Raw genomic sequence first — 12,946 nt, forward strand, 5'->3', positions numbered from 1 at the left:
GCGCCCATCTATTCTCTCATAGTCCCTGCCCATCTGAAATGGAGGGCCCTATTACCAGCAGCGCGTTTAACAAGGGATATAATTTGACCCCTGTTTAACCCTCCCAACATCCGATGAAAAATAAGAAAAAATAAAAGCAATCCCCACGAGTCGATTTAGATTCCGAAATCACATCCGATCTCGCAGGTAAAAAGGTTACCGTTTTCCCGAGAGAGCATTCTTTCGTAACTCTTCTGTTTAAATAATCGAAATAAAAAATATCAATTAGCGAATAATTAACAGAATTAACAGAAATAGCGAAGCGAGAAAGAAAGAGAGTCGCGGTGCAAAATCTTAAATTAGAAATTGAATCAACAATGGATTTTCTTTAGACAAGGTAAGATGGTTATTTTTAAAGATGTATGGATATATTTAGAAATTAAGAATTATGTCGAAGTGAGAAAAAATGTTTTCTAATTTTTATTCGAATGTTGATTTACAAAGAGCGCCAGGCTCCGGGTGCAAATAAGTTGCTAGTAGATTTGAACGGTAGTATCCCCCCAAAAAATAACGCAATAATATAATTAGATGAGGCGAATTTAGAAAATTAGTCGCTAAAATGTTAGAACGTGTTAAAACAAGACTATATAATGCGTAACAAGGCTGCAGGAGAAGAGAAACGATACCAGGGTTACCTTCCCATTCCAGCAAACTTAGATTTGGATAGCGTTAGAAGAAGAAGAAAAGGAGAAACCCCAATGTTTGTTAGCAAACAAAAATAAGAAGGTTGCGACTTTCACACGATAATATTTTCCGCCCCTGATCCTAGACGTCTTGTAACTTTTATAATGTCGCTCCAACAGCCTTATTACGAAATTCACGCGAGAATATTGAACTGTTATTAAGTTAAGTTTTAGGTAAAATAAATAGTTTTACGATTGTAACTCGCACTATAATCGTTTATGGGAAGCTTAGCCCCAAACCTTTGTAAAGTTATGCGGTCAGACGATTAAAAATTTGCTCTCTTCGGCACGGAATTGATTAAAATTTCCATTAAGAACAGTTTTTATGGCAATTTTTGTGGCTCCAAGCCTTTCAACAATTTAAACGAACTCTAGGTTAGAAAATAAATGTAAGCTGATCAACAATCATTTGAGTTTAAAATGGTCGCTAGAAACATCGTGCTATTCAATTGATATTCAAGTTAAACTTGAATAAATTCAAGATGATAGCAATGCCAAGCTGGGAAAGGTAGTTTTAGGCCAAAAGGTATGATGGTTGGACACGGGTTCAGACAAGGAAAATAATAAAAATAGAGGGTGATCCGCAGCTGCAAAGCTACGAAGACACGAGAGTCAACAATAAAGATAATGGTTTCTGGCTGGACCGCTTTCTATCCTACGGAAGCTAAAAACCAAACAAATTTTTTGGTGGTGGTGCATGCAGACCTTGGTGTTGGTACGTAAACACGACACGGGTTTACTACTAACTTTGCTGACCAAAAATTCCCGGGGATCCCAGAATTTCCTATAATCCGATTTTCTGGACACGGACACGCTCGGCCCATTTTATCCTAAACGATTGAAGACCTTTCTTCGACTCGGGGACCCACCCCTAAAATATTAAAGACAAACTAGAAGTCTCGCGAATGTTTTCACCATTCGATACAATCGAATTCCTAGCTCAAAGTTAGGGTATTTACTTGACGTTTAGTCCGTCTAGGCTCGGGTATGAGATTATACAGGTGCGAGAGACGTGGAATTTCAATTCTTTGGGGTTAACCGAATGTTCTAGAGGCTGAACTCGAAGTTCTGATACGTCAAAACAAAGCAAACGTGCTGTAGCGCGTAGGTGAAATACAAGTAATATCATTGTGGAATTGCTCGATCTCATGGGAGATCTATGTTAATTGCTGTACTGGTTTGATTTTCGTTATTTAATTTCTCATCGTAACTCCGCAGTCAGGTAGACGAGATTCCTTCCCGCGGCGTTAGGAGTATCTTTGACGGGCGATCATGAAGGAAAAATCCAAGAACGCGGCTCGCTCCCGACGCGAGAAGGAAAACGCCGAGTTTCTGGAATTGGCTAAACTCTTGCCTTTACCCGCGGCTATCACCAGCCAACTGGACAAGGCGTCCGTCATCAGACTGACCACTTCCTACCTTAAAATGAGAGCCGTATTTCCCGATGGTAAGTAAAGCCTTTCTCCCAAAGTCCACAATTAAGGACCTTTCAAAGGTCCGCCTGACTTACAGAGCGTAAACCAATTGACCCTTAAATCCGAAAAAAGTCCCGGTAATACCGTCATTATTAAGTAAGGATTTGGTGGGAAATGTATTATGAGAGCTTGTAATGACTGTTGAATATTGGCCAGGGTCAATTCGTTGGTCACGCGACTTAATCCAAATTGGGATAAAGTCACGTGCCAATCAGTAACGTCGATTGAAATGCTTTTTTAATTCAACGCGTGTCCATTATGCGCTTACAACCATGGCTATACACATGAGCGGCAAATGACTTGGTCCCACTATACTCCCGAATTATAACTACTAACATAACTATAACACGAGCGTTATTTTTACCCCTACAATACCCTGGACACTTGCCCAATTATACTTTTTAGTCGTCCCTTTCAAGACTGGTTGTGAATGACTTTCAATAACCCACTAGAAGCTTTCCAAAATATCGTGGAATAACTATCCGACTCCACGGGAAAACCTAGCTCCCCTATTTTAGTCGCCTACAAATGGGGCTTCGCGGCATGTTCCCTTCCAATTCGTTTCTTTGAAAAACAAGCGGCAAACGTGCATTGGGCTCCTTCCTTCGAGGTTTCAGAAATCACCAGAGTTTCGGGGGCTTCCTAGCTTTTCCAGCTCGGGATCCTTTTGAAAACGGGCGACGGGAAAATTGGCTTTGTTAGCGCCCTAGCACGACACGAGACTTCAGCCTCCTAAAGCTCGATCCTCTCTCACTCTCCTGGTGCAGTTAGTTCTTCTTTCTCTTCCCCGCATCCACTTGAAGATGGATATTATAAAGAGGCCCAGGGGCTTCCCTTTACACTCATTACACTCTAAAAAGTTTATTTTTATCATTGAGCCATACGATTTTATATTATTCAAAGTAGGCCTAAAAGAAAATGCGCTGCTCTCTCGTAGTTTGGCGAGTGCACTTCTGCGTGGGAGACTGACCAGGTTTTGGGGGGCTAAGAATTACAAGAGTGAAGACTAACCACCATGCATGTGGTGTTAGGGCTGTTTTTCCAATCCCTATCCATTTGGTGGATACCCCGCTGTTTTTGTTTCCTAATCCATTCGTTACGGATTACGTTTATAATCTACCTCCGAGATTCCCAAAATTGTAGAATTAAAATAACGCGTAATGACAGTGATTGTCTTAAGTATGACTGTTAATTTTAACAAGGTGCCGAGGGTAATCCTTTTATGGGTACGAAGAAGGAATTTTGAATTTTGCAATATTTTAATTTAATTCTAATCTTAAATATAGATTAGAAACCGCCCTAATCCCTTACCATCACAAAAACAATAGACGATTTGACGCTGTACCTTTTTGTCTAGAACACTAATGTTATACATAACCTCTACCAAGGGTCATAAGCTTTTACCTCCATAGTCTAGAGCGCTAGGCTGTTTGGTTTCTATGATAATTCAAAATAACTCCTGTTTGACAAGTATAACTTATTTTTACCACCTACAGAAGATCAATTTCTCAATTGCCGTCTGTAAGGTCTACCCCAGTTAGGGCGTCCCGCAGGAATCACGCCTCATCTATAACGTTTTCCTTCCAATTTTGGCAGAGGGTCCACTCCATGCATGCGCGGGAACCGTCCAAAGGTGGTGTGGTACGGTTCGCACCCTCGCCTATAGTTTTAAAGCGAGTGCACCATTACCTGTTAGCTTATCGAATCGAATAACACCCCGGGTTTAGGCATCAAAGTTAAGAAGCTACCCATTTCAGTGATGGCAAGTTAAATAGGGTTTAAGCGGAGTATATACGCCAGTTAGGTCTATTTAGCAACGGGGTGGGTAAGTTCCCAACCATTTTAGTTGGTGGGGGATGGTGGGAATTGGTGAATGCACACCTGTGCAATTCGCTCCTACCGTTAAATTTCTTTTAAAAGTCTTAGAGAAGTGAAAAATATATTTTAAAGACGTGATAATTTTCATCGTAAACCTTGGAGCATCAAAATAAATAACTAGGAATTTTTACTGTCCTCCAAAATTCAGAATGTTAAAGCTACTAGTAGATCGAATAAGCAGTTTAAAAGGGTTTTTTGCAGACCAATAGTAATTTTAAATGGACATTGAAATCAGGGGGTTTGTTTTTTTGCTAATTCTTTCTCCGTGCAACTGAGTTTATGCGGGCATATTCAGAGGGATATGTCTCCTTATGGAACGTGTATTTTTGTACGGAAGGGACCCTTCCTTGTAATAGGGGCTAAAAGATCGTAATCACTCAAATCGATCGCGCGGACATAACGAAGGACAAAGGATGTCCCGAAATATGTCGAGAGGGAGAAGGGAAGTTTTACGTGTTCGAGTGCCGATTTGTCGCGACGGAAAATTCGTGTATAGTGATTCCATAGCTGGAGGGAAGACGTCATCATGATAAGAGATACGGAAAAGGGAATTAGAAGGGTGGGTTCTCGCTTTGACAGTGGTCTCAAGTTACATTGACTTCAAGTAGCAGCGGAGAAAGACCATTCGAAAGAAGACGAAGACAACTATCCCGCATACAATTTTTTTACGTCATTCTTTTTATTTGAGTAAATTTAAAATCAATTGAAACTGCAGTTCGATAAACGAAAAATGGCGCAGGGTAATCTTGTAAATCATCGAAGGGTTAGATAAAATATTTCAAATGTTAATTTGAAACTGTTTCTTAAGATAAAAATGTAAATACAGTGGATGAAAATCAGTATTCAGGGAAAACCCTTAGACACGAGGGAGTGGCAATTTGGACTTTTTCAGGGTTTTGGGGGTTGTGATAAATGGTGTAACATTTAGTCCCTCCGATCCGCGAGAATAAGGCCCACAAACCGAAAGAGTAAAAGCAAACATTGATAACTCAGAATTAGTGTCGAGGAGGGGTTTTCGTTTCATGTTGGTGTTAACGCTTTCAACAGAGGATCGCGTTGAAAGGAGAGATAGATACCCTTACTTTGAACAAAAGTTCCCGCGCTTTCTGGCCGGGATAATCTTTGGAGCTAGAACAAACTAAGCGGTTTTTATAGTCCCCTACTATTTTAGTTCCTACTGGATAACTTAAGCCTATTTGCCACTGTATCATAATATGACTGGGTTATTCAAGATATGGAGTTCAGTGACTGGGTGGGAATTGTTTCGAAAGTGCATTGTTGTTCGTACGAACTTTACTAATAAATTGGTCCTCTTTTTCTTTAATTTTAGGACTTGGGGATGGATGGGGCTCTAGCCCACCTCCCCCTAACCCGAGGGAAGGTGCCATTAAAGAATTAGGATCTCATTTATTACAAGTAAGTTCTAAGGGTATCTATCAGTACTGTAAATAAAATACAAAGGTCATAGTGAGTCAACAAAAATAAAGACTTAACTTTATACTGACTTTAACAATAAGAATAATTTCTTAAAAATCATTTTATCTTGGTTGTACGTACGGTTTCGTACAAGAATAAGACGAGTGAAGAAAAAAAATTGTATTTGGGTATGGATATGTTTCTATTTGGTGAAAGTCCAAGTCGTGCTCGAGCATATAAGAACGCGAAAATGAGGTTGAAATTATTTCTTCTAAGAATCGAGTCAAACCACGGAGAAGGGAAAGATTTCTTATATGTATAATCGAAATTTGATTTTTTTTTTTAATTTTCTTTATTTTTAAGACGTTGGACGGATTTGTTTTCGTCGTTGCGCCTGATGGTAAAATTATGTACATATCCGAAACCGCGTCAGTTCATTTGGGTCTGTCTCAAGTTGAACTAACGGGCAATAGTATTTACGAATACATTCATACAACCGACCATGATGAAATGACGGCCGTCTTGACCCTTCATCCTCCATTACCACCTTCGTATTCTCACCACATGTCCCAGGATTTTGAGGCCGAAAGGTCATTTTTCTTGAGGATGAAATGTGTTCTGGCTAAAAGAAACGCCGGACTGACTTCCGGTGGCTATAAAGTCATTCATTGCAGCGGTTACTTGAAGGTCAAACATTACTCGATGGACGTGGCTCCTTACGACGGTTGTTACCAGAACATGGGTCTGGTTGCCGTGGGACATTCCTTGCCACCTAGCGCCATAACGGAAATTAAGATGTACGGGAATATGTTTATGTTTAGAGCTAGCTTGGACTTGAAGTTGATCTTCTTGGACGCGCGTGTGGCGCATTTGACCGGTTACGAACCGCAGGATCTGATCGAAAAGACGTTGTACCATTACATTCACGGGAGTGATTGCGTTCATATGCATATCTCTCACCATACTCGTAAGATATTATCATATTACGCAATTATTGAGAACGATTTGAAAGAAGTTAATCTGATTTCATTTGAAGTCTTAGTCAAAGGACAAGTTACCACCAAATACTACAGATTCTTAGCCAAAAATGGCGGATGGGTTTGGATGCAGAGCTACGCCACCATTGTCCACAATACGAGGTCTTCAAGACCTCATTGCGTGGTTAGCGTCAATTACGTGCTGAGGTAAGACCTTCCAGACATGACCTTTTTCAGCTTCTTGAACTAAATCGATGCGTGTTACAGTGAACTCGAAGCGAAGAACAACATACTTCAACTAGACCAAATCGAAGCCAAAGGTGAGACAACGGTGAACTCAACCAGCCAACAAATAGGAGATGGTTCAAATGGTAGCGCTTCATCGAGTAACGTCACCGCTTCCAATGGTCGATCAGCGCCATCAAAAATACGTCATCAAAAAGCCAAAGCGAGGAAAGTACCATACGCGTGCGCGACGGAATCATTAGAAGAAATACACCAACCGAATCGTACAGAACATAGTTACGAAGGGAACAGTTACGAAAATTGCAGCGCGAGTGGTGACCTTCCTCATATGGCCATCTTCCAGTCTTTACCACCTTACAACTCGCATAACGATAACGTGGTAGCTTCTAATCCCATTCCGGCCCAACAAGCTCCACCTCCTCCTAGATACTTCAACTTATCTCGTCAACAAACGAACTACGGCAATACCGGATTGAACCCGATTTTACCGGAAGAGAACGGTTGCGCTTTATACTACGGCGGAAATAACGTTAACGCGTTGGGAAGTGGTAGATCACCGATGGATTATTGTGGAGGAGGCAACAACCAAGAACAGAGATACTTGACGCGTACGGATATTGATAACTTCCCCGGTTACTCTCAAAAATGCACCGGTGAAAATACCAATATTCTAAATGACGCTGTGAATCATTCCATTAACTCTATCAACCAATCTAGTCTATCAAACTCGGTTAATTCGGTTACGATTATGAACGCGCCCTTCGTTAGGGATACCCTCAACACACCAATTTCGAGTTCGCGTAGCAATAGCGCCCACGATTCTTTCCAAAATCCTGGTTCGGATCATAATACGGGCGAACCGTACAGCAACCATTCCGATTCGACAGTTTCCGACTTAGACTTGGCTACGACCGAGGCTTACGTCGGACTTAGAAGTCACAGACGTAATTCGCCATTACCAGGAACGTCCCCCGATACTGGTCAGTTAGAAAATGACGCGTCTCCTTTAAACAGACCGGAAACGGGTACCACGCCGAATGCCACCATGGTCAGAGATTCCAGAATCGCCGTTTCAAACGATATGGTATCGGTTACAAATTCCGGCGGTTTCAAATCGGTTATTACTCGAACGACACCCAATGGTGGGGAAACATTCCGGGATCAAAGGGTTCCGAACGACAGGCGGTTTACGGTGTACGCTGACGATGGACAACACTCGACCGTTATGAACGATTACTACGGTTCCCACGATGGTGACCACGCGACAATCATGCAGAGTGTCGTTAACGGTATGACGTCACGTAGAAATTACGACGAGGAAGATGAGGATGAAGACGACGAAGTTGGTCAAACCCTCTGCGCGCTGGAAGGTCTACAAAGACACCATTGTATCGTTCCCATGGTTCCTTGCAGTAACGGCGGTGTGGTTCAAACAAGCGACCAAGATAACCAATTATCGGTCTCTAACGGGGCGGTCGCTCCTGGTTATACTAGCGTCATAGTTGACGCCCAACAATACCACGTCAATACCGATTACACCCAACAATTGTGAAGATAAAAATAATGACCAACGAACCTAATCTCGACGTAAATTAGTTAAAATGATCTCTTAGATTTTTGTCACTCAATGACGCAAAAGGTAACGGATGACTCGAACAATTGCGTCAAGAAAATAAGGTAAATATCATTCGTTTATGTCTACTCGCGTAATTAATTGTAAGATTAAGTTCCAAAACATAGTTTCTTTAAAATTTGCGATGTTGAATTGTGCCAAAAAAAAATATGACGTACGAAAATGAAAATAAAATAAATTAATAGTTGCAATATGATAAGTAGTAAAAATAATTAATTGTTATAAGGCATGATTAATTGGGTAAAACTAGTCTGGGCTTCTTTCAAAAAATTTAACTTTTCTTTAGAGATTTTAGGTCTATTTTAAAACAAATCCCAGGTCAAAATGTTGGTGGCAACTGACAAGGGGGAAAGGGGGAGGAGTATTACAACACAGTGTTGGGTATAAAAATGTCTCAACCGTAATCGATCGTGTTTGCTTACGTCGGAGGTTTTTCCATTCGCGTCAGCAGCAGCAACGGAGAATTTTCAGGTTCCCGTGACTATGAATTCTAATTCGCGATCCGAAACCTTTCCTTTCTTTTCTTTTTTTTTTTCTTGATAGGAAAAGGTATAGCTTTCTGACGGCAACCATTTTTATTATTCACCTATTTCTCACGAGCCCCATGCAGTAAAAGAAAAATACCAAAATAATCTAGCCTAATTTGCATATTTCCATAAAATCTAAGGCTCTGGCGAGACTTCGAGGGTTAATTTTAAATAAAACATTTTACTATATTAGGCTAGCACTTGGGTAATTTAAGACAAGAGGGCTTAATCCATTTAAAACGTAAATTTCCCATCCCAAAATTTTCTTCTCTGATTAGAGATGGAGATTCAAGATTGTGTTTGCTTTAATCTCATATTTCTCCTAGAGAAGTGATTTCGTCTCTCTCCATTCTCCGAAGCTCCGCGGCGAAGCCTAACGCGGAGGATGGAGAGGAGATCAAAGCGGACTAGCTCCTTGATTAAAACTGCACTATACTAACGTATACACCCCTCTTTACATTTTGTTGGGAATGAAGTGGATATCTTACGTTGTTTACTTAGAGAAGGGTGCACTGTTCCCTGTATGGCTAAGTATATTAATTCGCATCCTTAAATTGAGTCAGATTTTAAGATGGGAAAGGGGAGTTTTAACAGTTTTTCAAGATAAGTAATAGCCTAATTAGATACGGTATCCATTAGAAAAGGAGTTAATCTCTCCCAATCCCCGTCATGGGACGTCCATTAAAATGCTTAAGCGAAATTGAAGAAAACGAATTTTCCAACGTATATACTAAACAACTGAAACTTACTTCAGAATGGGCGTGACTTTGTTGAGTTTCATAGGATTTTTCATATACATCCTGAAAAAATACGGAAACGTAACATTTAATTGTAGACTACTTTAATTAATATTTAATTATGAAAGTGTTAAGTATTGAAAATATTTCATTAATTAAAGTATTCAGTTAACAGTTGCGCGCATGTGCAGACACACAAAAACGAGTGAATCCCATTGAAATAAGTATATTTTTAATTAAAAGAACTCAACACACAAGATTGTTACGCCATTTTAATTCAAAATTAAGTAAATCTTTCATTTAAGCAATTTTCGCTAACCGAAAGTTCAATTCAATTTGTATCTCACCACCTCCTTAACCAAAAAAAAATGGTTAGGTATTTTGTTACAAAAACTTAAGAACCTCGACAAAGACCTTGAGAATGGTATCTTGGTTCAAATATTACTGTAGTCTCGGAATAAAAAAGTAAAAAAAAAAAAACGTTTCCCGACAGACGGAAAGGTGGCAAAAAAGGTCAGGGGTTAAATTCGACTCTACCAAAAAATTTACCCTAGTAAAAAAAAAGAAAAATATCTGGGGGTGATATGACTCCATGGAGCAGCCTAAGAAAAAAAATGTTTCATTTTCACGCCTTAGAACTTAGAGAGAGAGGGAGTCAAGTTAGAGAGAGAGAGAGAGAATAATCTCCGGAGCCCCTTATGTTTACCTTCGCCCCCGTCCGGTCCTATTCCTTCGTGGCGGGTACTACCAAACTGGGTTCATCTCTCCTCTAGCCAATAAAAGTCTACTTGATTGATGTCTTCGATTTAAAGCGAAACCTAAACGTAAGGGACGTAGTAACTGGAGATCACGGAACACCTTGGTTGACCGGGATAAAGTCGGGAAGGTTTAAGATAATTTCCCAGAATCCCAGGTGCCATAAAAAAATAATATAATATGGTATATTTTTGGGTACATTTCTATAAATAAATTAACTCCTATTTCGTTTTGTCTTTAATATAATTAACATAATAATTGTTGTTATAATAATATCAAGTGAATCTGGATACAGTTCCAATTTTTTCCGGTGGTTCATTTGGATTTAGTCTTTCTTTCCAGCGACCAATTGAAGTTTCGTGTCCAATAATTTTGCGTGTTGACACCTTTTTCGAAGTTAATTCCTCTTTGTTTTCGTTTTCATTTGTTTGTTGTTTATTAACTGCGTTTTTATTTGTTTTGCGACGAAAAATTTTCTCAAGTTCAATTAAGGGGCTTTCAAAAAATACGTGAAGCCAAAATGCGATAATGACGCTTATTACAGCGAATTGTATTCCTAATCCAAACTGTAGAAATAATTAACAATTTAATTTTAATTTAATCGAAATTAAAATTAAATAAATAAGCTCACCATGACACTATCGTAAGAATCGACTAAACCACCCGAAGTTCCGAAATAATAAAATATAACAGGCATATTTATTAAATAAATTAAAAAGGTGAATTTCGAAAACCATTCGAAACCTTTCCAAGATAAAATAGAGTTTATCAAACCTGTATTATTATAAGCGGCGATTATTTAAAGGTAATCAGCTAATTAGTACTTTAATTAACGAACCTCCGTTGCCAGTAACGCATAAATATGTCAACCACGATATAGAAGCGGCCACAAATGGTTTACAGCAAAAAACGTAAAGCAATGTTTCAAATTGAGTCGGATTAACGCCGTGATTCCAACGTAATGACGAAAAGAAGACAAAAATCATCATGAAAAATGCCGTTAATGTTCCCAAGATCTTTTTGCTCTAAAATACGTACGATGTTCTTGAGTTAATTTAAACATTAATTTAACATTAAATTAAATACCTGAGAAATACTAAATGATTTTCTATCGGACAAGAAACAACCTAACGCCAAACCGGCGCTGTAAACACCAACGTGCCATTCCGGAGATTGGTGCGCACGTGATAAGTAATCATTCACTTTACTACAATAAGGATAAGTACAAGTAATTGAAGATGGTGCGTGGGTATAAATACTCTTCAACTCCTGACTTACTCAAGATCGTAACTGTACTGTAAGAGGGTAGGTGGGTCCTGATAAAAATAAGTTTCCCAAGTAATCCATAAATTGGACAAAATTCCCGTGGCCAATAAGGAACCAAAAGCAATCTTTCGATTTCTATCGCGATAATTAACAATTAACATTGTTAATTGGAGTGCGTTGATTAAACTTTAGGCGGTATACTTATTCACCTGGCGTAGCAGTACGCGAATACGGAGAAATAAACGTACAATTGTACATCAACACAAACGTACCAAGACTGGATACAACACTAATACACGTATACGCAACACGGGGTCAAAGGTTACGAAATTAATTCTAAATTAAATTTTATTTAGCGCTCTTACCGCTTTGTCAAATGGTATAAAATTACTTCCGAAGTATAAAATCGACCACCAATTTTCACGGCATTGTTCACCGATACTGTTGATCATTAAATTCCAAGTGGGACCAGAACCCATTAAGGGTAGTAAAAATGTTAAGCCAATTACCAGTAAAGTCATTGGGAGGATTCTAAATAATTTTTATAGTTAATTAAAGTTAAACTAATTTAGAACTACATTTTAAATACCTCCAGGCTCTTCTAAATACTGGTTTAACAATTTCCGAGTAAATTCCACCTAATTTCTTATCGCATCGTGTTCCATCGCGAAATTTTATATAAGTCAACAGAAACCCCCTTCAATAATTAATTATTAAGTTAACTAATTTAATAATTAAGTCATAATTAACTCGCCCTATTTACGTTATGAAGAAGAAAATATCAACAGATACTTGTCCATTTGTAAAAAACTGAATATACCAACTGGCATTCTTGTCTCTGAGTGAACCATGACCCCCTGAAGTAAAGGTTTTTTTTTTAATTTCAATTATTTATAAATGAAGCGGGTCAAAGGTAAAATTATGACTTACGGAGTGTCTTGCTTTGATAAGCGACAATTAGCATATGTATGGCAATGACCCAAATCATGGCCACGCATTTTATACCGTTAAAGAAGGCGGTATTGGGGTCAGGAGTGACCGGTAGGGTCAAAGCTTGATTGACGTTACGGTAAGCGGAAAATGCGTCGATTAAACTATTGGGGAAATCTGTAGTGGATATTCGGGTATTTTAACTAAACTGGTTTTATATTCTGTTATTCACAGTTATACTTTTTTCGACTTTTTTATCCGAATTATCTTCCCCGGTGTTCATAAAACTACAGAGTATCCCAGTTAATACGAACATAGCCAACATAATACTGAAATATTATAACAGAACTTAAAAGTCCGAATTTTTGGGTTTGGTTGAGAGT

The 12,946-nt window shown here is 39.0% G+C and overlaps 2 protein-coding genes across 3 annotated transcripts; one reads left to right on the forward strand and one right to left on the reverse strand.

Annotated features, from left to right (window-relative positions):
- The first annotated feature begins 270 nt into the window (after nucleotides 1–270).
- sim (bHLH transcription factor single-minded) lies at nucleotides 271–8,559 on the forward strand. Of its 2 annotated transcripts, none has more exons than XM_089868262.1 (6): nucleotides 271–376; nucleotides 1,941–2,169; nucleotides 5,406–5,491; nucleotides 5,855–6,458; nucleotides 6,528–6,675; nucleotides 6,736–8,559. In XM_089868262.1, exons 2-6 carry the CDS (start codon nucleotides 1,995–1,997, stop codon nucleotides 8,264–8,266), a joined length of 2,544 nt encoding a protein of 847 aa, XP_089724388.1. In that variant the 5' UTR covers nucleotides 271–376; nucleotides 1,941–1,994; the 3' UTR covers nucleotides 8,267–8,559. The 2 variants fall into 2 exon arrangements, with proteins under 2 accessions (XP_089724388.1, XP_089724389.1); XM_089868263.1 differs by lacking the exon at nucleotides 271–376 and adding an exon at nucleotides 541–1,841.
- Nucleotides 8,560–9,808: 1,249 nt separating this feature from the next.
- Nucleotides 9,809–12,888, reverse strand: LOC149692517 (nose resistant to fluoxetine protein 6-like). The gene is made up of 10 exons (XM_089868275.1): nucleotides 12,804–12,888; nucleotides 12,564–12,740; nucleotides 12,397–12,490; nucleotides 12,223–12,330; nucleotides 11,999–12,164; nucleotides 11,843–11,922; nucleotides 11,646–11,768; nucleotides 11,454–11,574; nucleotides 10,999–11,392; nucleotides 9,809–10,933 (listed from the first exon to the last, which is right to left on the reverse strand). Exons 1-9 carry the CDS (start codon nucleotides 12,886–12,888, stop codon nucleotides 11,177–11,179), a joined length of 1,170 nt encoding a protein of 389 aa, XP_089724401.1. The 3' UTR covers nucleotides 9,809–10,933; nucleotides 10,999–11,176.
- Nucleotides 12,889–12,946: the final 58 nt, after the last annotated feature.

This window comes from Phalangium opilio, unplaced genomic scaffold (genome assembly GCF_054372755.1).
Source record: "Phalangium opilio isolate 3A_F unplaced genomic scaffold, DU_Popi_V2 ptg000024l_1, whole genome shotgun sequence".
Lineage (NCBI taxonomy): Eukaryota > Metazoa > Arthropoda > Arachnida > Opiliones > Phalangiidae > Phalangium > Phalangium opilio.